The 27,246-nt window shown below is 45.3% G+C and overlaps 1 protein-coding gene across 2 annotated transcripts in view; it reads right to left on the bottom strand.

Annotated features, from left to right (window-relative positions):
* The window catches only part of pdgfd (platelet derived growth factor d), a 212,656-nt gene that overhangs the window by 74,221 nt on the left and 111,189 nt on the right, over positions 1–27,246 (bottom strand). Inside the window, exon 2 of one of the 2 annotated variants that reach the window (XM_038818181.1) lies at positions 7,926–8,112. In XM_038818181.1, coding sequence (XP_038674109.1) covers positions 7,926–8,112 — 187 coding nt within the window. Of the gene's footprint in view, positions 1–7,925; positions 8,131–27,246 lie in introns of both variants that reach the window. The other variant, XM_038818180.1, reaches the window with a different exon arrangement.

Below are 27,246 nucleotides of genomic sequence, written 5' to 3'. Positions count from 1 at the left end.
CGTGGCATGTCAAAATATAAAATGATCCACCAGAGGCAAAAATTAACAGAGTACAGGCCCATTTTGTATTGTGAAAGATGGGACAGAAGCAGAACATTCATTTCCAGTCAGGAATCAAGGATGTCCTTATTAATTGGTTAGGTCATGCTAAATCGCCCATAATGACCAAAAAAGGTTAGGAGGGGTTATTGGGTTCCGGGGATAGGGTGGAAGTGAGGGCTTAAGTGGGTCGGTGCAGATTCAATGTGCTGAATGGCCTCCTTCTGCACTGTATGTTCTATGTCCTAATTATTAAAATTACTTTCTGGGAAATCAAAGAACTGAAATGCTTTGAATGTGGTTTGTTCTATTTTGGTGATTCCTGGATTTATGTCAGGGGCACTATATCATGATGATTAGGAGAAGGGTAATAAAATGCTCCTATATTTTCTCACCCTATGTTTAATTTTAAAATATGTATCCATCTCAAAAAGCTAAGCTAAGGGTGTGCAGTATTCCGATGCATTTTCTTTTGGTTAAATGATTTGACACATTAAAGATGCCAAATTACATGGTCCCTGTCAATTCTTGCGTTGGTTTCTGGCAGGCATCATTAACAGGAAATTTAATTATTAACTGTAATTGTAAGCAACTTTTTTAAAACGCTGCGAGAACAGCCAGGTTGAATCTCGTTCTTTTGTTTAACAGGAAAATGAGACCGATTGAAATCAGCCAAGATTCCATTTGAGAAAAGATAAAAACATGGTTAATTATTTTTCCAGCTGTCCATTACACTTTCGAAGGCTTCACCTCAGGTAATGTTGAAAGTACATTTTTTTGTGCCTGCTTACGCTGCCAACACTTAAAACCAATAAATATAAAAGGAGCAATGTGATAGGATTCCCCCACTATTCTTTTGAAAGATAGCATGGAATTCTACAGCCCTGTAACGGCAGGGGCAGGGTTGTCAAATGCAACAAACCGTTCAAAACTCCACTGACTTCAGCAGGGACAGAAGATCCCGCAAGCGGGAGGAGTTGTAAAGTTCCTCTGGTAAACTTTTTGAGTTAGAAAAACAAGAAGTAGGAACAGGAGAGGAGTAGGTAATTCACCCCTCGAGCCTGTTAGATCATTGAGTTAAATCATAGCTGATTATATCTCAACTCCAATTACTCAGCTCTGCTCCTTATCCTTTGATATCCTTACATAACTAAAATCTATTAATCTTAGTCAGGAAAATTTCAACAGATCCAGAATCCACAACTAAAGTTCCCTCACCACCTAATTTGAAAGCTGCCTTTTTCAGAATAAATGGACTCATTTAACCAGTCCCTCAAAAAACCACTTATTCTGAACACTCACGCTAGAGGTATTAGTTTCTCTATATCTAAGATGACAAATGCTTTAATTATTCTAACCACCTTCATTAGATCACCCTTAACCTTGTAAATAGAACAGAATTTAAACCAGTTAGTCTCACGACAGTTGTGACATTTGGATTTCTTTCCATTCCTTTTGTCAAAATACTAATGTACCGGTAAAAGCAACAACATTTGCATCTCATTGTTCTGCGACAGCATCATGCACTGATCTCCCCTTACTGAGTGCTTTTGAATTTGAAGCATCTACTTAACAAAAGCTGATGCAATAATATCCATGATGAAAATCAGAATAATTTGTTTCACATTTACAACTGCTCAAAATTGCGCTTCATAGGCAATTTAGTCAATTATCCCACCTTTCGGTAAAGTCAATTAGGCTGACTGCACCTGGTTTGCAAGATGTGTACTATTTAGTAATTTTCATTTTAAATATCTAATTACTCCATGCATACTGAGAATTTATTGATACGTTCATTGCCTATAAATATAAGCAAAGAAAATATTTGCTCAACTGAAATGTTGTATCATTTGAAAGTGTTGCCAGACTATTTTGCTTTAAATAGTAGAGTAGAAATTAGTCCTGCAGTCTTTTTATGCACAATTCTTCAGTGCTCTTTTATTGGAATGATTAACATGTCGGGTTAACATATCCATTAAACAAATGGAAAGAAAAGTTTGAAATGAGAGCGTTAAGCATTCAAGAATGTAAATGACAGTGATTTCTAACCTACCATTTTTAATTGGCTCCCAATATTCTTTACTGCACAAATAATTGGACCTCACCAAAAAGTAAGATAGTTCAAATTTCCTTTAATTACTTCTTTCAAATTTTAAAATTAATGAGGTCTGATTAGCAGCTCTGTAGATGCAGAGACTCTTGGGAGCATAAATTTGAACACATATGTGGAGGAGCTTTGAAAACGACCTTGTGTACTTTCAACATAATATTTGCCACCAGCAATATTAGACCGGTTCAACGATCATTTAATGAGGCACTGCTCGTGAGATGAGTTCTGAGTATTTTCAAATATTTGGTGCTATGACATATAAATGGCCTCTGATGCATAGTCATGAATAAATGTCATCTTGATGAGAATGTGAGTGCTCTTCTCTCTGCACACAACTCGTGTTTTGGTCTGTGTGTGCTCATCAAGGTGAAAAGGGTTCAGTGCAGAGAAATTGAATTGGATGAAGAGCTGAGTTTACAACCCCACGGGGAATTTTAACTTCAAAGAGCGATTGTGTTTAGGAGCAGGTGGATGGTTAAAAGTGCTGAAATTGACAGCGGGTTGAGAAGTTGGCTCCAATCTGCTGACCTCTGCCACGTGTTTGGCCACAAGTGAGAAACCAGGAGAGGTGGTTACTATGTTCTCTGTGGTGGCCATGATAGAGATGTGTACAGAACATCTTGCTGAGTAAGATTGTTTATTGACAAAATGAACACATGGAAAGATAACTAAAGAAACTATGATACAAATGGTAATAATTAGTGAATTATCCTGAAGCCACTTCGAATGCGACTGGCCTCTGATAGGACTTACTGCCATATTCTCGATCTCTGGAGTGACCTGATGGTCCCCATCTGCTGATCAGAGGTCGTTAGATCTAACAACCTATATTACTACGCATATGCATATCACCACATCCCCCTTCTTTTGGAAATCTGAATGTTCAACAAATTTTTAAAATATAAATTTAGAGTGCCCAATTAATTTTTCCAAATTAAGGGGCAATTTAGCGTGGCCAATCCACCACCCTGTACATCTTTGGGTTTTGGGGGCAAAACCCAGGCAAACATGGGGAGAACATACAAACTCACACATGGACAGTGACCCAGAGCCGGAACCTGGGACCTCGGCACCATGATGCAGAAATGCTAACCATTGCATCACCGTGCTGCCCAATGTTTAACAAATATAATTGTGCCCTACCAAACATGATACGCATAACAATTTGGTGAGGCATCTAGGGGACGATTCTCCAAAATGGAGACTAAGTGTTTGCGCTGTCGTGAACGCCGTCGCGTTTCATGACGGCATGAAACGGGCATGGGGACGACCGATTGTAACACGGTGCTGGAGCGGTTCACGCCGCTCCAGCCTCCCTTCCCGGCGCCAAATGGGCACCGCATCAAGCTGCGCATGCACGGGGGGACTTCTTCAGCGTGCCGGCCCCGACTCAATATGGCGTCGGGGTTCAGGGGCCGGCTGCCCAACAAAATAGGCCCAGGGGGCCCCGATCGTGGGCCAGACCCCATCGGAGGCCCCCCACCCCGGTGAATGAGAGCTTTCGCCCCCAACCATTCGTGCAGCGTTCCCGCCGCCAGCGACCAAGGGTGAACGGCGCCGGCGGGACTCTGCCATATCCACACGGCCGCTAGATCCCGTCGATTCCAGCGGCCTGCAGCCGGCGCCGTGTCAAATGTGCCGGTGCAAATGGCGCAGGTTCTCCGCACCTCGGAGAATCGTGCACCGGCGTCGGGGCGTCGTGGCACGGTTGCGGCAATTCTCCGGCCCGGCGCGGGGATCAGAGAATCGCACCCTGAATGTCAGCATACTTTTGGACACTCTCACAGTTGTAGGCAGGTTTGCGACTTCAGGGATGACCCGCAAACCCTCGCATTCCGGTATCTTAGCTAGATCAATCTCCTCAAAGTTAGGTGATATGACCATCAATTCACTCGAGACACGATTGGAAGTAAACTGTGGTTTTAATAGACTTACAACTGAGCCTGCCTGAGAGCAGAAGAACTGAGGGCAGGCTCACACGGCTGCAGCACTTTATACTTCCGGTAGTGGGAGGGGCCAGGGCGGAGCCATGGGCGGAGCCAAGGGTGGATCCCTGTACAAGATCCTCATCTCCCCCTATGGGCAGAGCCGCGCAACGGCTCACAGACAGAGCCCACAAGGACACAATACCATACAATACAAGATAGTGTGAATTACATTCACCACATTACTTCTTCAGTTTGTGTTTTAATCTCAATTAATGGCTGATCCTCATCTGATATAACGATACACGCTTCATCTGTTGTTAAAGAACTACATGAAAATGCATCCATCTGTTGTTGCTGCACGTTTTTTGATGGACTGGCCTTGGGTACTTGGGAATCCACCGCAGGAGCTGTTCCGTGGGCATAGGGTAAATCATCGTATTTCTCTGGAGCCAATTTCTTCAAAATGGCGATTATTTCTTCAGTTACCAGTTGGCTGTTTGCAGTTGATTTGTGCTCACTGAAATCCTATCAGTAACGAACAGGACATTGTTGTCTGTCTCCTCCACCAAGTGAACAGGTCTTGCTCGCTCCACCATTCAACGGGAGTGACATGGCAAGGCAAAGTGGTTTGCTCTGCCACATTTGTAACAGATCAGTCCAAAAGCTGGACATCCTCGTGGCAAATGTTGAGTGCTGCATGCTGGCATATCGTGGCGAATCCGTTCAGCTGCTTAAAAATGCCGCCCGCAGGGGAGCACATTTCTTATTCAGCTGCATCAGCACACTAATGCCACCTGTCACCTCTTCTGCCTTCGCGTTAAAACTATGGAGATTCAATGTGTCAATCTGCTTTGCAACAAGCTCACTAGCATGACATATTCAAACGACACTTTCAAGTTGCAGGTCTGTTTCCCGCAGTAGCCGCTCGTGCACTTTATTATTGGAGATTCTGAAAACGATTTGTTCTTGTATCATTGATGATTGGAATGTGCTGAAATTGTCCAACTGCACTTTCAATCGCAAGTCAGTGAGGAAGCTATCAAATGCCTCCGATCTGGGTGCGCGAATGGAATATATAGCGTTCGAAGGTTTTGTTTTTTCTATGGATGTGCTGCTGGTCAAATTATTTAAGCAGTTCTTCAAAGCTTTTGCTGTCCGCCTCGCTGGCGAACGGGAAGGTATTATAAATTTTGATGGCTTGAAGACCTGCTACCATGAGCAGCAACGCAATACGCCTCTCGTCAGGCTGTGATTGCAGGCCAAGGGCTGCAACATAGAGTTTGTATTGCTACTTCAAAACTCTCCAATTCTCATCCACATTATCTACCAGTGACATGAAGCTGGTGAGGTGGCTTCAGACCTTCCATCTTGAACTTCACAGTCCTTACGAGCGTTAAGTTCCACTTACCCATAGTTTACCAGGTAGGTGGAAGAATTTTCTTTTTTCTTTCTTGGGTCTGTTTCGCCCCATCTTCAGTGTAGTTATCTTCAATTGTTAAATACTCCTGCTACCATGTTATGTTCTGTGTTGTGTCATGGTAGACATTTAGTTCTTGACTAGTAAGATTGTTTATTGACAAAATAAATACATGGAAAGATAACTAAAGAAACTATAGTACAAGTTGTAATGATTAGTGAAGTCTCCTGAAGCTACTTCTAATGCGACTGTCCTCTGATACGACTTACTACCATGTCCCCAATCTCTGGAGTGACCTGGTGGATCTCTGTCCCCACCTGCTGGTCGGAGGTTGTATATTTAACTATCTATATTACTATGCATGTGCATATCACCACAACGGGTTGCCAATTTAAATTTGCTAAGAATTCAATCACAGATACTTTAGCAGGGATTTTCACTTTAACTGTGGATGCACGGCTATCCTGGGATTCCTCCAATCACCAATGGAACCAAGATGAGAGCGCTGTAGCAAATGAGAAGACTGAAGCAATAACAGGCAAAAAAATCCCATAAATGTTGACACCTCTCATTTGCTTCCTTGTCTGAGGTGATAGGCGTTTGCTCACAGTACTTGTTTTGAGATTGTGGTTTAACAACTTTAGCAGTATTTTTGTTACATTAGAGGTGACTTTCCCTGCACTCGATTTGACCTTCACTACATGGGAGGATTGAATGTATGATCTCCACTTTCCATCCGTCATACAAAGATTCACCATGGTTGCTGCTTATTCTACTTTACCTTGGATCTCAAATAAAGGGCTAAGAAGAGTAGCAGAAAGAACATCAAAGCAGGGGAATGAGCAGGATCTCACAGACCAGCTGCTGCTCCACAGGAGAGCTCAGGGGTTCAGCTCACAGGAGCTGATGCCTGCCTCACAATGAATATAAGCAGAGAATCAACTTCCTCACCATGTCTAAATATCAGAAGGCTGAGCGTATTGTCAGGTGGTCGCAGACATTTTCAGTCTGCTGCCAGGTGGATCTGGTGGCTATGCTTTGCCACTGGCTGTCAAAGTGACCACCATCTTCAACTTTTATTTGTCTCATTTTCATTCCAGGGATCCACAATGGACATTTGAGAATATCATAGAAAACTATCCGCAAACACATCACACAGGTCATTGATGCCAAGTTGGTTTAATATTGTCAGGAAGTGTATACTTTGCCATTGATGAGGTCAGTCAGACGGGCAGGTGCAAAGGTTTGTGGCTCTCAGTGCAGGTTGTGACAAACTGGACACGTGACAGTCAAGTCATCCCAAATTACCCAGGAAACCATAAGGTTGATTTTACCTTCAAGGAGCCCAAGCAATGAGGCCCTAGAACCCTATACTAGCCTTTTTATGATGTGATGCTCAACACAGCCAACAATAGGGATGCTGAAGATATGCATCAGGTACTTGGACAGCTCTGGAAGTGTTCTTCAGCATTTCATATAATCATAGAATTTACAGTGCAGAAGGCGGCCATTCAGCCCATCGAGTCTGCATTGGCCCTTGGTAAGAGCTCCTTGCTTAAGCCGACACCGCCACCCTATCCCCGTAACCCCACATCACCTTTTTGGACACTGAAGGCAATTTAGCATGGCCAATCCATCTAACCTGTACATTTTTGGATTGTGGGAGGAAACCGGAGCATCTGGAGGAAACCCACATAGACAGGGGGAGAACGTGCAGAGTCCGCACAGACAGTGACCCAAGCTGAGAATCGAACCTGGGACCCTGGAGCTGTGAAGCAACTGCGCTAACCAATGTGCTACCGTGCTGCCCTGGATTGGCATGCTGACAGCGAATTTAAAGGGTTTAATGTATTCACAATCCAAAAACATTGCCTGATACTAGTGTAACATGATAAATTAAATATTTACCTTCAACACTCCAAGTATAGGAGGCAAAAAAGCAAAACCTCATTCCGCCTCTGCACAAGTGAGTTTAAACACAATGAAATGGCACAGGGTCTTTTTAGGAGAGAACATTGATGCAAATCCAGGAAACAGTGTTGCCAGGAATTGCACTTTTTTTGCACACAGTGTGTCAGGGATAACATGGAATATACAAAATTCAAGGCTTCCATTTCCAATCAACAGCTGCAAAATGTGCATCAATGCCAAACATCCTGTGTCATGCCAGTTTGGAGTTGCGACTTCTCATTCTAAAGCACTGCACCATCTGTTGTTATTTGACATTGTAAACACAATTGCAGCTGCACCATTCATGTACATACCAACCTCAAGTCAATTTGACCCATAAATATTAACACTTTTCATGTGATAATCAAAGATTGTTAAAGTTTATAATCCTAATGTTCACCACAGCATGAACATGGGAAGAAGTAGTTTAAGCATTAATAGGAAGAGAGTTTTTCATAACTTACCCACTTTTTCTGCTTACCTGCAAATATCATTTTCTGGTTCCTCCAGTCCAAAGCGAGTATCAAACACCAACTGTATCCTTGTGTTTTCAGGAGACAGCAATCTCCACGTCAATAAAATGCTCCTTGGATAGTTGAGAGGAAATCGTGGACTCTGTACAAATCCATTATTCACGGCATTGATTGTATCTTCTTGCCGATAAATTGCTGTGAGGTGATTGCTCTCTGTTAGTAGTCACAACTTGTACGAATTAGTCAGCTGTTTAATTATTGAAGAACAATGCAATAAAAGCACCAAGTTTACAGTGAATGATAAATCTTCATACTTTTAACATTTCCTGCAATTAATGATATTGCATTAAAAAAATGTAAGTGGTCAAAACTGTTAGCTTTGAACAGTGCCTTGTAGGTAAGATACATGTATATGTCATCAGCTGTTATTCAGTTGGTTTGGATTACTGACATGCAGACGTTGTGGGCCTTCGGAAACTAGAAAGTGTTAAATGCTGGTTATAATCAAGCTAAAGAGAATCATGGATAAACATAGCATAATAGTAATTACTTCATACCCAATAGGTCGGGAATAGGCTACTGTGCAAATGTAGCTGAAATTCTACCATATCAGATGCCTGGAACTATTTGTGATCTCAGCTACAGCAGGACTAGATATTTAATTCCCAGTGGGCAGTGTCTGTGAAGACCGTTTGCCCTGAAAAGCCAAGTGTTTGTTTTACCTCAGAAGCAAAACCCCAAAGAGATATAACTGCCTGGTGTGGTAACTGTTACTGGCTTTCTTTTATGGTTTTAAATATCTATAAGATATTGTGGAATGATCCAGCAGAACTATCTCTGAAGGGAGTGAAATAAAGGTTGTTTAGAATTGGGTAAAGTAAAAGATACTGTGTATAGTCATTGTCTTAGATAATTTTATTGCTTAGATGTTCAGCTCAATAAGACTATGAGGAACATCTCAAGAGTAATCTGCTCAAATTGGCTACCTGTGCTCTGCAAAATTGCGCCACCACAAATCCATTATGTAGTTAGCACAGCATGATTCCTAGAAAGAATGCGCAAAAAACTGGATCTGCCATTGGTAGGGGACACCTCCCACTCACCCACCCAGAAAACGCGCCATTTCAAGGGAGCCAATCTGGACCAACCTGCCCGAGCTAGGCAGTTCTGCTGTGGACCTGTGGAAGGACCTGTGGCACAACACCAACAGCACAGCCCAGAATCAGCACTTGGTTGATGGTCCTACATTAGAAATTTCAGGCTTCGACTTCCCACGTGATGAATGGGTTAAACTGAACAGCTTTTGCACTGGAGTCAGACACTGCTGCAACATCCTCTTCCATTGGGACACTGAGGCTCACCCCTGTGCAACTGTGGCGAGGTGCAAACCCATTGTGCATATAATCGACAAATGCTTCACTGGTAGTCTCACTACCCTACACCAGGCTGAGGAGGAGGCTATGAATCGGCTGAAGAATTTCAAATTTGGCATCTGGCTGTTCGTCGGTGCATATAGTAGTAGTAGTAGTAGTAGTATTGCTTTATTTTATTTAATATCATCACCAACTTCTGTGAGATCATTTTCTGCTTTTCAAACATTCCTCACATTATATCAAATTGTGAAATAGAGTTGAGAACGTTTGTTTCAAGTTTCCCTTTTGGGATTTGGAATAACCCGGTGTTTACAATCAACGTTTTCTTAGCACAGGCAAGATGAGAAAAATTACTTCCTCCTGTGCTGCAGTTACGAATAATTCTACACATAATTGGCAAGGCAATTATCATGCCCTCACATAACTTCTCCATTTATCCTGCTTTTAACATCTGTATTTATTATATTTCAGTTGCGGCAGAAATGAGAGCAGACCAATGCACAAATAATAGACATGACCTCAGCGAATGGAAGCGATTGATATATCATATCACTGGCTGTGTATAATTGGTGGATTCTGCCTCAGATAAAACCTGTCCAGGCAGACCCTGAACTTCATTTGTTTTTATCTGCAGATGCTGTTGGCTTTCGCCCCCCCCCCCCTCTCATCAGCAAAGGCTTGTTTCCACGAGTAAAAAAAGAATCCAAACTAAGGCCAGGATAGCTGTCTGGATGAAAAAGTGCAGGTTGAATATCTGGGTTTTATATCAGCCTGGCTGGAAAATGTTAGTGGTTTGAATGCAAGCTAGTAACGGTGCAAATCCCATCAAACCTTTGCTGCTCTGATGACACTGAGTTCAAATCTTGAGTTTAGGAATGTGCATGATCAATCTTATAAAAACAGTAATAATATTTTTGTGCACTGCACTGTATTGAAATGAGAGTTCCTCATCCCCCGCGCCCTGCCAACAAACTAAAGAGTCAGTAGAAAAGATCATTTTGTAAAAACCTCCTATATGTTTTCCAATGTTTTCTTGTCTTTATTCATTTACCGACGTCAGTGCTAAAATGTGGGACACTTTTCATTCCAGGCGCCCAGTTAGTGTCCAGGAACCTTAGGCCAGGTGCAAGAACAATTGACATTTAACTGGTGTTTCTCATGTTGGAAAGAGGTTTCAGAATACTTTATAACATAGGAAACCGGGAAGAAAAATCTCCGAACAGAAAGGAAAACGAACCAGAAAGAATTCAAAGATGGAGCCAACAGAATAGCTGTGGGATAAAATAGCATTAAGGGGATTTTAGAGAGGAAAGGTGGAGGAATTTAGGAGATCCCGGAGCATGGTATTGTGGCTGAAAAAACAGCTTTTGAACATGTTTTTATTTGAGGTGGGTATCACTGGCAAGGCTAGCCCATCCCTAATTGTCCTTCAGAAGGTCTCAGGTGAGCCGCCTTCTTGAAACGCTACATTCTTGAATCGTTACATTCTATCTTGTGACTTCTCTGTCGCAATTTAGTGTAAGTGTATGGTTTGCTACACCATTTCAGAGGGCAGTTAAGAGTCAACCACATTGCTGTTGGTCCGGAGACACATTTAGGTCAGACTGGGTAAGGGGACAGATTTCTTTCCCTGAAGGACATTAGTGAACCAATTGGGTTTTTATGACAATCAATTGTTGGCCACCTTCTGTGGCTCCTCATGAAGCAGTCCATGTCCACATACAGCAAGACCTGGACAGTATCAAGGCTTGGGCTGACAAGTGGCAAATAACATTTGCACCACACAAGTGCCAGGCAATGACCCTGTCCTACAAGAGAGGATCTAACCATCGCCCTTTGACACTCAATGGCATTACCATCATTGATTCCCCTACAATCAACATCCTGTGGGTTACACTGATCAGGAACTGAACTGAACTAGCAATATTAATACTGTGGCTACCAGGGCTGGTCAAAGGCTAGGAATCCTAAGGTGAGTAACTCACCTCATGACCCCCAAAGCCTGTTCACCATCTGCAAGGCATAAATCAGGAGTGTAATGGATACTGTCCACTTGCCTGGATGAGTGCAACTCCGACAACACTCAGGAAACTCAACATCATCCAGGACAAAGCAGCCCATTTAATTGCTTCTCCTTCCACAAACATTCAAATCCTCCACCAGCGATGAACAGTGGCACCCATGTGTACCATCTGCAAGATGCACTACAGTAACTCACCAAGGTTCCTTAGACAGCACCTTACAAACACATGAACACTACCATCTAGAAGGGCAAGAGCAGCAGATACCAGGCAACCCCACCGCCTGGAGGTTCCCCTCTAAGTCACTCACTGCCCTGACTTGGAAATATATCACTTCTCCTTCACTGTTGCTTGGGCAATATCCTGGAACACCCTCCCCAACAGCACAGTGGGTGTACCTACACCTCAAGGATAGCAGTGATCAAAGAAGGCAACTCGCCATCACTTTCTGAAGAGCAACTAGGGATGGGCAATAAATGCTGGTCTAACCAGCGATGCCCACATTCCCTAAATGATTGTTAAAAAAAAATTACTATCTTTAAATTCCATATTTCCATAGAATCCATAGGATGGTTAAGAAGGCCATTCGACCCATCGAGTTTGCACTAACCTTCCGAAACAGCACTCCACCTAGGCCCACACCCCCGCCCTATTCCTGTAACCTTGTGCATTAATCATTGCCAATTCACCTGACCTGCACATCTTTGGGCATTAATTTAGCATGGCCAATCCACCTGAACTGTACATCTTTGTTTATTAATTGCACTTAAATTACACCAGCTACTATGATGGGACTTGTACCCTTGTCCCAGAGCTTTAGCCTTGGCCTTTGTGTTACAGAGACATTACCACTTTCAATTGTCTTTTTTCTACATTCTCATTATTTTTGGTATCTTTCCTCATTTACACAAGACGTTTTGTGGGGTTTAGTTCTTCAGATCATTCCCCTAGTTAAACTTCTGTTTCTCATCCCCACAGTCGAAGAAATTTAGGAAATATTACAATTCCGAACTAGACCCCAACTGTGGCCAGGATGCCAGACTGCTAAGCTAATATTTAGTTTATTTTGTAAGACTGTGTGGAAAGAATACTTCGCTCCAGGAGTGATTTCACAAAGAAATAGGGATTTAATATTTTAAAACAAAACCTTATTATTAACACAATATTAAACTCTTTAACATCACACCCCTTAAACAATATTACTTAATATAGTGAATACAATACCCTTAATTACTATCTCTAGTCACAATTAAACAACAAGAAACAAAAAAAACATACAGCTCTCAATCCATCCCAATGGCACAGAGTAATACTTGCTTTCCAGAATAGGTTTGGCTCCTGTTAGAACCAGTACAGACTCAGACTGGATAGCTTCAAACAGTAGTTTCACCTGGTTCAACTGTTTCAGCATCCCCCCCTTGTCATCAGACATGTCTGCACTGCTTTAAATACTATTTATCATTTCTTTAGCTATCCTACTGTGAGAGCAAAATACCTTACTTGTGGTCCAAAGGGTAGCCAAATCAGAAGCCAACTCCAAAGCTTTCTCAAAAAGTTTCAATACCTTAGCTCCACCCATCAACCTCCTCAAGCTTAAAACAAATTAACTCCCCAGGCTGAAAACACATTGGGCGGGATTCTCCGACCCTCGTCGCCAGAATCATGCTCGGAGCCGGCTTGGAGAATAGCCATTTACGCCGGAAATCCGGTGTGACGGTGCTTCTGTGATTCTCCGCGGACCCGCCAATCCAATCGCCCCTGCAGCGATTCTCCGCGGTCAACCAGCCGAAATCCCGCCAGCGTGGTTTACATGTGGTACCGCCTGGCGGGAGCTGGGACCCACGACTGCGGTGGCGGTCCTGGTGGAAGGCGGGGGGTATCTGGCTCCAGGGGGGGTCCCCATCGGTGGCCAGGCCCGTGATCGGGGGCCACCGATCGGCTGGCCATCGCGATCTGGGAGAGACCTACCTTCCTCCGTGCGGGCCCATTGCCTGGCTCTGCCCGCGCCGAGGTGGGTCGCCGCTCGCATGCGTGGACCTGCTTGTGGCTGCCATGCGCATGCGCGGCCACGTGGTCTGGCTAGCCGTGCCCCGCCGACAGCCAGAGCTGCGGGACGCATGCCAGGGCCTGCTAGCCCCCTGGAGAACGGAGAATCACCCCGGACTTCGAGGGGAAAGTCCAGAGTGATTCTCGCCTGTTTTCCGGCGAGCGTGGGGTCTTAGTCCCCACAAGGGAGAATCCCGCCCATCAACTCCCCAAGGACTACCCCCCCCCCCCGAGTCAATCAACAATGCATTAGCCCAGGCTCTTTAGTCTGGTCAATTTCACCTCTGGCTCCTAAAAGTTTTCTGGTCTTGCAAAACAAGATTATTTTTAAAAGTATGTCAAACACATTCTAACCAAAGCCTTTAACCCTCAAATTGTCAAATGTTTCGAATCCAATATATCTAAAATCCAGCAGTTGTCACAGTAATTTAAAACTCTGTCCATTATATTTTGGATTACTATGTGGTATCACATAATATTCCTTGGGCAGAATGTAATGTGGGTGATGGGGACCTTGCCATCCACGACAAAATCAGATGGTAACCCCATTGACCCGACCCTGAACTTTACCCTCAGGGTACGCCTGAATTTGTCACAACTAGAAGCGGATGTAAAACCCGTTGCTGGCTGAGATGGCATTATGAATGATATTACACTGCGTGGTTAATTAAGGCCCACCCAACATGAATCGCGACTGGTGGTAGGGTTTCCAGTGCTCGGGGTTCTGAACGCAATGGGCACTGGATCCAATGGGTTCCTGGTTGGGAGGGGGCACCTTCAAAAGAAAAAGGGAGACTCTCTGAAGGCTGCCTGTTGTTGTGGGGGAGGCTCAGGTAGCTGCCTGGAAGCATTCCAATAATTCCCTGTTGTGCCTTCATAAGTGGTGTTCACGGAAGGTTGGGGGGAAAGTCGAGTGGGCACTTTGCCCTCCCCTTTTCTCCGATGAGTGCCTGAGAGTGCTGGTGGAGGTGGTCAGTGCCAGATGGCAAATTGCCCAGGGCTGGCAAGAGAAGGCTGCTCCACCTGGCCAAAAAGGCCTGGGCAGAGGTCGCCGCCCAGGTCAGTGGGCATGACGTGGTGCGCCGCACATGGCTTCAGTGCCGCGAAAGATTCAATGATCTTCTGCGGATGGCAAGAATAAATGCAGAGATGGCGTTGTGTGGAGAAGTGTAATCGGGTGCCCATTGTTTGATACATTCAGGGGTCTAAGATTGTTTTTGCCAATTGGCTCAAAAGTCTGCCCGATCAGGACTAAAATGTCAGCACGACTGACTTCACTGCATTGCCACAGTGAAACAGCCTACTGAATGACTGAATGCCTTGGGGGGGGGGGGGGGGGGGGGGAGAGAGAACTGGAATGGACCTTCAGGGAGATGGAGCACTAATGAGACTTTCCATTGTTTCGTGTTAGGACAAGACAGGTCAGAACACTGCGAAGTGCCGAAGAACCAGTGGGGGAGTGCCAAATCTGTTAATCTTCACATAGTACGAAAGTGATGCACTGGTGCTGGAGGGTCATCGGCCAGCTCGCTCCCCCAATCGTGGTTTCAGATTAAAGTAAGAGTGTAGATCACTGATGGGTATTGCAAACATTCCAGGCTCCTCTCATCAGGAAGTGAGCTGTCACAACCAGGATGTACAACTTCACCATGTATGATGTGGATGTAGAGAATCTTCGACAAAACAACATCTTTATCATTTAAGTCCAGATAAACAAACTCAAGTGAAGGCAAAAATTCAATGTATGTTAGAAAGCCACCTAATTGAACCTAGTCAAAGCAGTTGGAGATCTCCAGTTGTGTCCGTGCCTGAACCTGCTGGGTCATTCACATTCTGCATTGATTATAGTGTAGGAGTCTTTCCTATTTATTTCCTTTGTTCCCATTTCTTTCATATTGTTTTATTATTTTGGTCCATGGATCCATAATTGGAATGTGCCTTTAAGCAGAAAATTCAAGGTTGAAGCAGCCTGCTTGCCAGGACAGCGTTCCCAGGTGGAACTGAGTGGATCCTAGGAATTAATGTTGCAGGGAATTGGATCTATTGGCATGCTGGCAGCCAGTGGGTTGGCCAGGGTCAGTATTCTGCCTGATAACAATCAGTGATTGATCCCTGCATGATGCTTTCTGGGAGAACTGGGCAGAAGAGTTTCGAACTTGCAAGTTCAAGGAACACTCTCTCTCTGTCTTCTGCTTGTTGAAGTGAAAGAACTGCCTTATTGTTCTGAAAGCAATAAGTGCTCGGCACATACTTTGCTGTGAACTTGGAATGATGGTGAGTCTGCAGAGAAGATAAACAACCAAACAGTCCAAAAGTGTGCGCATTAGATTGGCTGATAGGGATAGGGCAGGGGAGTGGGCCTACGTAGAGTGCTCTTTCAGAGTGTCGGTGTAGACTCGATGAACCGAAGGGCCTCCTTGTGCACCATAAGGATTCTTTGGAACCTTGCCAAAGAAAACCATCTGGAAGGAAGAAATATCAAAACAAAAGCTGAACTTCAGAAAAGCACTATCTAGAAGTCATCCCAGTGCATCAAAGATCATTATGCTTTAATTTTTATTATTATTTTCTTTCCCGTTCCATCACCTTTTCCCCTCTGTGCTGTTTATCTGTTTGTGTGTGTGTAGAGAGTGGAGGTAGTTAGGAAAGGGGATTGGGAAAGGGGTAGTTACATTTTCTGTCCATTTAACTAAAACACTGTACATAATAAAAGGTTACTTCTGTTAAAGTTACACACCTGGTGGCAGCAATTTATTGGGATCAATCTAGGACCTCGGATGTTTTAAATAATATTTCACCTGTATTGTGACTCTGGGTCAAGACGGGTCGGAGTTGACCATGAACTAGTCCAGGGCCTTGTGATAATAGAAAGGTTATTGCAGTAACAAAAACAATTCCTATCCAATCCCTTGTTTGAAAATTGCATTGACAGCATTGGCAGTTCCGTGTTCCGAACTAAGATAGATTATTGAAAGGATACTATCTTTAACATTGCAAGCTAAGGAGATGTCAGGTTTTGTGAGGCTAAATGGGTTACACCAACGCCTGCATGAATAATTGCTGAATTGAAATCCAAGCTTGCCACTGGTCAGAATGACGATAAAGATGGTTTGCTGATGAGCAATGAGATGGAAAAATTTGCCGATCCATTTGTCTTCTGTTTGTGTGCGAATGTGTCTGTGCACTAGAGTACTTTTAAAAAGCAATTGGTAGTTATACCATGGTAGCACAGTGGTTAGCACTGTTCTTTTGACAGGGCCAGAGACCGGGGTTCGATTCCTGGCTTGGGTCACTATGTGCGGAGTCAGCACGTTCACCTGTGTCTGCGTGGGTTTCCTCCAGGTGCTCCGGTTATCTCCCACAAGTCCTGAAAGACATGCTTGTTAGGTGAATTGGACATTCTGAATTCTCTCTCAATGGGCCGGATTCTCCGCTCCCCACGCCGGGTGGGAGAATCGCGGGAGGGCCAGGTGACTCACGACACGCTGCCCTGGCACCCCCCGCGATTCTCCCACCTCCCGCTCGGAGAATCGCCGCTCGCCGTTTTTCATGGCGACCGGTGATTCTCCGGCCCAGATGGGCCAAGCGGCCTGACGTTCCCGGCCTGTTCACGCCGGCGGCAACCACACCTGGTCGCTGCTGTCGTGAACATGGCGCCAAAGCTTCATTTGTGGCGTGTGGGGGGTGGAGAGGGGAGCGAGCACCACGGCCGTGTTCGGGAGGGGACTGGCCCGCGATCGGTGCCCACTGATCATCGGGCCGGCGTCTCCAAGGTACGCACTCTTTCCCCTCCACCGCCCCGCAAGATCAAGCCGCCATGTCTTGCGGGGTAGCGGAGGGGAAGATGGCAACCGCGCATGCGCGGGTTGGAGCCGGCCAACTTGCGCATGTGCGGCTGATGTCACTTAGGCGCCGCTGTCGCGTCATTCTCGGCGAGCCGCCTTGACACAAGCGTCAAGGCCCGGCGGCCGAGATTTACAAAACGCCGCTCCTAGCCCCCTGGAGAGGGTTTGAGGAGCGGCCTCCGAGGCCGTCGTGAATTCGGCCGAGTTCACGACGGCCTTCCCGATGCCGCGCGGGTGCGGTGAATTCTGCCCAATGTACCTGAACAGGTGTCGGAGTGTGGCGACTCGGGGATTTTCACAGTAACTTCATTGTAGCGTTAATTTAAGGCTACACGTGACAAAGATTATTATTATTACTTCCAGAGTACAATTGTGTATGTACCAGTTGTTGCCTCGTGTTTTAAAGAAACAATATTTTTAAATATAACAATCAATCGTTCTGAAAGAAACCTGGTTGAAGTTTCTTTTATTCTGGGTCTAACAACATCAAAGTTACAAAAAAGGCCTTTTTGGTGAGTGAATTAAACTTTTAAACTAATGGTGTGATCGGCGGAGTAGTGGGGCAAGAGCAACTGCACACACTTCCCAAACTGCACTCCCTCCCATCCCAATGCAACTATATGTTATCTTTGTGATAGTTAAAAATGGATTAAGAGGAACAGAACATCAAGGTGAACTGCTGAAGAGAGAATTCATAGTTTTTAATTGTTTTTCTTTTGTAAATACATCTTAATTGAAAGGGCTACACTTGGGTTAAATGTTTTTTTTAAACTAATCATTATCTTGGTGCAAGAATAGGATGTGGGAAATAATACTGAGTCACCCCTAACAACAAGGATCCAGAAAAAAACATCATCATCTGGACAAGAGATATGCTGGTCAGAAGGGAGTCGTTTTAAATATTGCAAGTGGTGAGATTGTATAGTTGCAGCAATATACAAACAAGGAACACTGTGCGCATTTTGACATCTTCTGAAAAATTAAACCAAAATTATTCCTAAAATGCGACCCATTAGAAAGCGACACATTTGTCACTAATAGAAATCAGATTTTTGGGTTAGCTATAGATGAGGTAGATAAAAGTTTTAATTAAGAAATCATGAAGAGTTATTGATGCAATCATATTAAGCATGAGAGTAAGAAAAGCTGACAAGCTGAGAATTAATTAGATAAGACTTAAAATGTTCATATTTTGCAAGTTGTTCGAGACCTGCCAGAATCCAAGGCCAGTGCCAAAAAACTTCATTTAGGCAGGTGCCTTCCCAGGCCTGGACAGATCCATTTCCATGGTAACAGTCAGTCAGGGTCACAATGACTTTTCGAAAACTGTTAACTGAAAACATCTAATTAATGTTCAAGGCATATTGGCAAGCCAGGGTATGGAAAATTACAAAATCACACCCAAACATTTATCTCTTAAATTGACAGACAGACAGTTTGGTTGAGTTGAGTGAATTATAAATTAGTTGAAGCCAATCACAGCTGTAAAGAAGGCAAAACTTTAAGATAATGATCTCCTTAAAAATCAATTGTTGGGATGGAAAAATTCATTCCGGAATGAATCTATCACTTTCTGAAACCTATGTCTTGCTGCTGCCTTTGCTATCGCCATTTTTCTTTTGTTTTAAATCAATCAGTAATTTTGTATGGTGCATCATGATTTGAAGAATTACCACGAGTTGTATTTTTAAACTCAACCACTGTATTCGCTAAAGACAATCAATCTGACCGAAGTTTGTATTGTAACCAAAGAGTTTACCAGTAGACACTAAAAGCTGCTGAATAAAGTTCAACGGAACTTTGCCAAAAAGCACAGCCTGAATTTCTGTTATTTGGGTCCTAAGAAGGGATAAGGCATATCCAGGGTTCCGAATACACACAGACATCCATCAGTCGCCTTCAGGAGAAACTCTATTCCACCACTAAACACTTCAGCTCAGCAAGATGATTGTAAATAAACAAATATAACTACCATAACTTAATCAGAATTTCATAATAGTGAATATAAAATTAGATTCTAGCCAACACCATACAACTGATAAAATGTAGCCGAATGGCATCCAAATTCTCCCTGTGTCTGTGTGGGTTTCCTCCGGGTGCTTCGGTTTCCTCCCACAAGTCCCGAAAGACATGCTGTTAGGTGAACTGGACATTCTGAATTCTCCCTCAGTGTACCCGAACAGGCGCCAAAGTGTGGCGACTAGGAGATCTTCACAGTAACTTATTTGCAGTGTTAATGTGAGCCTACTTGTGACACTAATAAAGATCATTATTTAATTGTGCTCATAACCGACAAAAAATGATTCAATTAACATGATGTTTTAAATTGTATGTATGCCATAATAGAGTAGTTATTTTGTATTGCTGAAAAAAGACATGCTGTTGAAGCTTTTCACCCTGCCATCATCAGGACTGCTCACAATTAATAGTAAAGGGAATAACAATTCATACTGCTTGAGACGAGAATGCTGATTGGTTGGCAAGTGGATTCTGTTTGGTAGAGATGTTGCCATGGGGAATGCAGCTCAAAACAGTCAGCTGCCAAGATTTCTGTCCAAATTTAAACTGGGCAGGTCGACTTCAAAGCACGAAAATAGAGAATGAACCAGGAAACGGCTCTGCCATCAAGCTTTTGCTTAGTAGAAACAGACACAATGTGTGGCCATGCACCTCCTGTCAGCAAAGAATAGAGCCTTTTGTCTGATTATATGTGACTTCGAGCATGCGTAAGTTCATGGATAAGATGGGGTATAGAGGGACATTACTTCTGTGTCATGGGCAGCCCATGTCATGTTTAGTGGCCGGTCCAATGGATACAATTTTGACCCATCATCATGAATGGTGTGCGTTTTGTTGAGAGAGTCACACTTGTTGAGGATGACTATTCTAGTCCCTTTGTCGGCTTTACAAATATATATATCTGCTACATTTTCCATGGCAATGCCTCCACCAATCAGAGTCCACTTGCCAGTCAATCAGCATGCTCTTCTCATGCAGTACAAATTGTTGTTCCCTTTACCGTTGGTATTTTCTTGCCAGCTGTACTGATGCGTGTAAGATGAAAATCTGCGACAGCAAGTCTCCTTTTTTCAGCAATACGCAAATCCTGTACTGTCAAACAATTAATTTTGTAATTACATCACAGTGATATCTTTATTAAGTGATATTGTTCATGTTCTATAAGTGGCAAATTGCTGATCATACTGTACATAAAAATATGATGGTAGCAATTTGTTAGATTGTTGGCCCATGACTAAAAATGTAGCTACAAATTTATACGTTTTCAATTACATTTGACCCTTCACCCATCTCTCCTTTTAAAATAGATCCATTTATATCAAACACCAAGAGGATAATCAGGCGATCTGTTTCTAACTCTCTGCCAAGACTGCTTGATTGCCAGCATTAAGGTCCATTAGCTTGCCTCACCCTATGATTTTAACCTTCCTTATTAACATCTCCAATAGGGAGGGTTTGGCCAAGATCTGAAATTCACTGGCGTTTCTTGAATTTGTACAATACTGTAAAGCATATGGTAACAATTTGGCAGCTTCTTTTACGTTTCTCCTGAATTTTTTTTTCCATTGAACATTTCTCTTAATATAAATAATATAACCTTATCATTAGAACATATTGAAGGCTATGAAAAAGTTCAATCAGTCGGCAGAAGTACGTACAGATGGGAAATTTATCACAAAAGATGTTTTGTTCCTCGATAGTTCACCTTGACCATAACATTGGGGAGTGGATTGCAAGTCTCTAAAATTCACATAACTAATTTGTATTGACATGTAAAACATTTCCACTTTTGCAGCATTACTCTGCATAAGTAACCAGAATTATGTGAAACCACATGAAGAAAAACATCTCTTTTTCCCATAGATGTCTGCAATTTAATTGGAATTTAAACAGAAGAATTATTTGAAGGACCATGACCCCCAACCCCACAAATGATTTCTTTCTGTTAGTTTCCTCTTTTTCTCTGCACTCTGATGTCTCCTAAAATGAGCTTTAGTTAGATTGTCAAGACAATCACCCCACACTGTTCTCAATAAAAGTTGCTCCAAGATTTTCATGGTGAGAGCAGTAACATTGAGGATGACAAATTTACAGTTACGCCGTGTAAAATATTGCTCCAAGAAAAGCAGTTGTTACTATAAGAATTGACCAGCCTCAACATTTCAAACAAAAGACAAGGGTGCCATGGTAGCAAAGTGGTTAGCACTGCTGCCTCACAGTGCCAGGGACTCAGGTTCAACTCCGGCCTTGGGTGACTGTGTGGAGTTTCCATGTTCTCCCCGTGTCTACGTGGGTTTTCTCCGAGTGCTCCAGTTTCCTCCCACAGTCCAAAGAAAAGTTTAAGTGGATTGGCCATGCTAAATCACGTGTCCAAAGCTTGGGTGGGGATAAGGTGGGTGATTGGCCTTAAGTAGAGTGCTCCTTTGGAGGGTCAGTGCAGACTCAATGGGCCAAATGGCCTCATTTTGCATTGCAGGGATCCTATGATTCTACGATTATTCTGTCCAGCATCTGAAAGAATAATTGGAACAGATGAAAGCAGTAGTCCATAAAGGGGAGGAAGGGATCATGGACCGGATGCCACTGCTGATCGGTCAGACACTTCTCCTTGTAATAGGTCAGTTCATGCTCACATTTATGCCTGCTGACTGATCAAATTAGCCATTGCATACTTCAGCCTCATGACAATATTTGAAAGGGTGGTAGTTCTCCTGCCTGTCCTAGTTAATATTTATTTCTAAACCAAGGCGGCATGGTGGTACAGTGGTGGGCACTGCTGCCTTACAGCTCAAGGGACCCAGGTTCAGTTCTGACCTCGGGTGACTGTGTGGAGTTTGCACGTCCTTCCCATGTCTGCATGGGTTTCCTCCGGGTGCTCCGGTTTCCTCCCACAGTTGAAAGATGTGCAGGTTAGATGGATTGGCCACGCTAAATTTTCCCTTAGTGTCCAAAGGTTAGCTGGGTTACAGAGTTACTGGGATAGGGTGGAGGCGTGGTATTAAGTTGGGTGCTCTTTCCAAGGGCCGGTACAGATTTGATGGTCTGAATGGCCTCCTTCTGCACTGTAAATTCACTGATTCTAAGGCCGAAATGTTCTGGCGATTCCCGCTGACAGAATCTTCCAGTCCCACCGATGGTTCCCTGGAATTGAAGGGTGTGAACAACGGGAAAATCCGTTGATAGGAGCGGGACCCGAAGAATGAAAGGACCAAGAATCGCGCCCCAACTTCATTATCTAGCTCTGCAAACCCAGTCAGGAGAAAGTGCCTCAGAAGTTGGGATTTTTGATCTGGAGTGGTGAGGCTTTCTGGGATTTGGGCCAGGTGACCGTGCAATAAACGCAGAGGTTGTCAGTTGGGTGGAAGGCTTGCTTCGGTGTTATGGCACTCCCAAAAATTGAAAATCCTGGGAATGGAGTCATCAACCCCAAAAGCAGGGCCCTCAATTCAGCCTGACTGAACCAGCCCACTAACCTCGGGCGGGATTCTCCCCTACCCTGCGTGACGGGGGGTCCCGGCGTAGGGGAGTGGCGCCAACCACTCCGGGGTCGGGCCTCCCCAAAGGTGGGGAATTCTCCGCACCTTTGGGGGCTAGCCCCGCGCCGGAGCGGTTGGCACCAGAAAACTGGCACAAAAAACCGGTGCCAGCGGCCTTTCAGGCCCGCCGCCCTGCTGTGGGGCTGGCCGAAAGGCTTTCGCTGGTCGGCGCATGCGCCGGCGGTGACGTCAGCGGCCAGCTGCCGCTGACGTCACCACCGGCGCATGCGCGATGTGGGTTTCTCTTCCACTTCCGCCATGGCGGAGGCCGTGGTGGCAGCGGAGGAGTAAGAGTGCACCCAGGGCACTGGCCAGGAGTCTGAGCGGGGGGCCCCGATCGCGGGCCTGGCCACCATGGGGGCACCCCCCAGGGTCCGATCGCCCCGCGCCCCCCCCAGGATCCCGGGGGCCCGGTCGCGCCGCCGATCCCGCCACCACCAGAGGTGGTTCAAACCTCGGCGGCGGGAGAGGCCTCCCAGCGGCGGAACTTTGGCCCATCCGGGCCGGAGAATCGCTCAGGGGGCCTCGCCGATCGGAGTGGCGTGATTCCCGCCCCCGCCAATTCCCGGGTGGCGGAGAATCTCTGCCACGGCGGGGGTGGGATTTTCGGCGGCCCCAGGTGATTCTCCGACCCTGCTGAGGGTCGGAGAATTTCGCCCCTCATGTTCGCTGACCCAATCTGACTCTTTAGCTTCCAAACTCACTCCTGAACCTCTTATTGCTCAATTCTGGATCTAGCTACTTCAATGGAGATGAACGTAACTGTGGTGTCTGGCCCTTTTAAGAGCTGCGCGTCAGTGCTCCTCAGTCTATGCCACAGTCTGACCTTTGCCTGTCTGCTGAGTCCTCGCTCACACTCACCACCTGCAGGCGGTGACGCATTGCGGAAGAAAGTGACAGAGGGATCCTACTGGTTGTGCACAAGGGTGTTTAATGATGTATACAGGTCCCTACTCTCCCGATTGTGCCGCCCCCCCACCCTCCCAACAATCAGCCTCCACCCCTCCCCTCACCCCCTACCTACCCCCAACACCCCGTCTGCCCCTACCCCGGTGCCCTCATGAATCTCGATATGCTTAGCCCTCCTAGCTGTACCACTACGTCAAGGTGTCTCCCTAGAATGCACATCAGCGATGGAGGCTGCCAGTTGCCTAACTCGTCCTGCGGCCTTCGATGCCTTTGGCGGGCGCCCTCTTGGGGCTCTGGGCTGGAAGGCCCCGGCTCACTTGTTGATGTCACGTACACAGCCATGCCGCCCTGTCACGTGTGCTGACTCCAAGACGTGGCCTCATCAGAGGAGTCAAACTCGGGGTTGCTGGTGGCCACCATCGCCACTCCACGGTACGGGTCCGGGTTGGCACCCATTGCCCCCTCCTTCCGGTCGTTGCTATAGGGCCCTGGGATCCACCTTGGGATGGAGGGACAGCAGGTTCGCGCCCCGGATGCCCCTGCATCATCTGGCTCTGCCAGCTCTGGCGGTTCCCCATGGTCTGCACCATCGTGTTGATGCTTCTACGTGATTGGGCCATGCTCTGCAGTGCTCAGCAATGCCCACCTGTGACTGGGACAAGCTCCGCAGCGCCTCGGCCATGCCCATCTGAGAGCAGGACACATCCTGCAGAACCTCATCAAGGTCAGCCGGTACTGGGTGACATCCCCCAGCATGTCGGACATTCTGCCGAGACCCTCAGCCATGGCCGTCTTCAACTGTGCGACGCCTTGGACATCTTCACTAAGGATGCCGATGTCGTGCACCAGGCTTCCCACTGCGGTCATCACCCTAGCAGTGTTGCCTCGGTTCCACTCATTGCCGGCGCCTGACAGTGGTGGTGGGGGGGAGCTGCGCTATGCAGGGAGGGTTGGGGTCGGGGGAGGGCACATTGTTGCGAGCTGGCTGGGTTTGGCTGTGCAAGTGCAGCTTGCTGCTCGGCCTTCTTGGTGCGGGGGCTAGCGAATGCGGTTCCGGCGAATCAGCTGGCGAGGTGTTATTTGTGGCGAGAAGCCCATGGGATCTCGTTAAGTGGACAAATTAATGTTGAATAGCGTTGCCGGGCTCACTGGACCGAGCGCCAGGAAGCTCGGGGCAATTCCCTAGGTGCCGGATTCTCCGCTGGCGGATCCCAGAGAAAGATAGGCTGTGCACTAATGCCAACGCCAAGAATTCCTTGGATCTTGAGTGATGAAAAACCTCGAAGTTGTTCTCACTGCTTCTTGTTAAGTATATGTAAAATCTATCTGAATAAATTCTATTTGATTCACAGATACTAGTTATTTGTATCTTGTAGGTCAAGCACAACTGAGAATTTGGACCTTCGAGGTTTTTTTTAATGCAAAGGGTCTTATACCTCAAACTCTAAACCGTACAATATCAAGTGGAGCTGGTTGGATTCTCTCTTGTTGGAGATGGTCATTGTCTGGCCTTGTGTTGTGCAAATGTTATTTGCACTTATCAGCCCAAACCTGAATGTTGTCCAGGTCTTGCTTCATATGGAAATGGATGGCTGCAGTGTCAAAAAGTGGGATTTAAATTTGTCGGTCAGGGCTGTTTGAGTGAACTATGTCGGAGAAACTTGCGCCATTCGTCTTAGCTGCTAAGCATAACAACTGCTTCACATAACTGTTGGCTGAACATTTTGGCTCTAATCTTCAAAAATAAGTTAAGTAACTACATCAGAGGCTGTGCTCAGCTAAGAATGTTGTCAATCTTCACCTTGTGAACTATTATTTGTAACAATGGGTGACGCAGGAATTCCCATTCCTAGGCAACAGGCTCATTCTTGCCTGAAAGTGGCCAGAATATTCCAGGCTTCAAAATCTGTTGTATGCACATCCAAGTTAATGATTGCTATTTTGAAAGAAAGAATTTAATCACTTTTAATGACAGAAAAGAGGTTATTGTGGGGAAAGGTGAAAGCAGGCACTAAGTTGAGTGCTGTTCTGATAAGACATGTCTGCTTAAACTTCGCCAATTTGGGGCTAACTAATAATCACCATGATTTAAACCTGCTTGCAGATTGCTAAAATGGACACATTCACATTTAGCACTCAAGCACTTGTTAGGATCAATTTTCCTGCCCACTGAGGGTCTGGAATGTCCTGCCCGACAGACAGTGGCACAAATCAGTTTACATAAAACATTCATAGAACATACAGTGCAGAAGGAGGCCATTCGGCCCATCGAGTCTGCACCGACACCGAGTCTGGATATGTGGAGCTTGTTCAAGGAACAGCTATTGCGTGTTCTTGATAAGTACGTACCAGTCAGGCAGGGAGGAAGGGGTCGAGCGAGGGAACCGTGGTTTACCAAAGAAGTGGAATCTCTTGTTAAGAGGAAGAAGGAGGCCTTTGTGAAAATGAGGCATGAAGTTTCAGTTGGGGTAGATGAGGGTAGAGCAGTTGATGTGGTGTATATGGATTTCAGTAAAGCGTTTGATAAGGTTCCCCACGGTCGCCTATTGCAGCAAATACGGAGGCTGGGGATTGAGGGTGATTTAGAGATGTGGATCAGAAATTGGCTAGTTGAAAGAAGACAGAGGGTGGTGGTTGATGGGAAATGGTCAGAATGGAGTTCAGTTATGAGTGGCGTACCACAAGGATCTGTTCTGGGGCCGTTGCTGTTTGTCATTTTTATAAATGACCTAGAGGAGGGCGCAGAATGTTGGGTGAGTACATTTGCAGACGACACTAAAGTCGGTGGAGTTGTAGACAGTGCGGAAGGATGTTGCATGTTTCAGAGGGACATAGATAAGCTGCAGAGCTGGGCTAAGAGGTGGCAAATGGAGTTTAATGTGGAGAAGTGTGAGGTGATTCACTTTGGAAAGAATAACAGGAATGCAGAATATTTGGCTAATGGTAAAATTCTTGGTAGTGTGGATGAGCAGAGGGATCTCGGTGTCCATGTACATAGATCCCTGAAAGTTGCCACCCAGGTTGATAGTGTTGTGAAGAAGGCCTATGGTGTGTTGGCCTTTATTGGTAGAGGGATTGAGTTCTGGAGCCATGAGGTCATGTTGCAGCTGTACAAAACTCTGGTACGGCTGCATTTGGAGTATTGCGTACAGTTCTGGTCGCCTCATTATAGGAAGGACGTGGAAGCTTTGGAACGGGTGTAGAGGAGATTTACCAGGATGTTGCCTGGTATGGAGGGAAGATCTTATGAGGAAAGGCTGATGGACTTGAGGTTGTTTTCGTTAGAGAGAAGAAGGTTAAGAGGTGACTTAATAGAGGCATACAAAATGATCAGAGGGTTAGATAGGGTGGACAGTGAGAGCCTTCTCCCGCGGATGGAGGTGGCTAGCATGAGGGGACATAGCCTTAAATTGAGGGGTAATAGATATAGGACAGAGGTCAGAGGTAGGTTTTTTACACAAAGACTGGTGAGGCCGTGGAATGCCCTACCTGCAATAGTAGTGAACTCGCCAACATTGAGGGCATTTAAAAGTTTATTGGATAAGCATATGGATGATAATGGCATAGTGTAGGTTAGATG

This window comes from Scyliorhinus canicula, chromosome 14 (genome assembly GCF_902713615.1).
Source record: "Scyliorhinus canicula chromosome 14, sScyCan1.1, whole genome shotgun sequence".
In the NCBI taxonomy this organism is placed as follows: domain Eukaryota; kingdom Metazoa; phylum Chordata; class Chondrichthyes; order Carcharhiniformes; family Scyliorhinidae; genus Scyliorhinus; species Scyliorhinus canicula.
The sequence above is the reverse complement of the archived record's forward strand: the minus strand, read 5'-3'. Positions and strand labels throughout refer to the sequence as shown.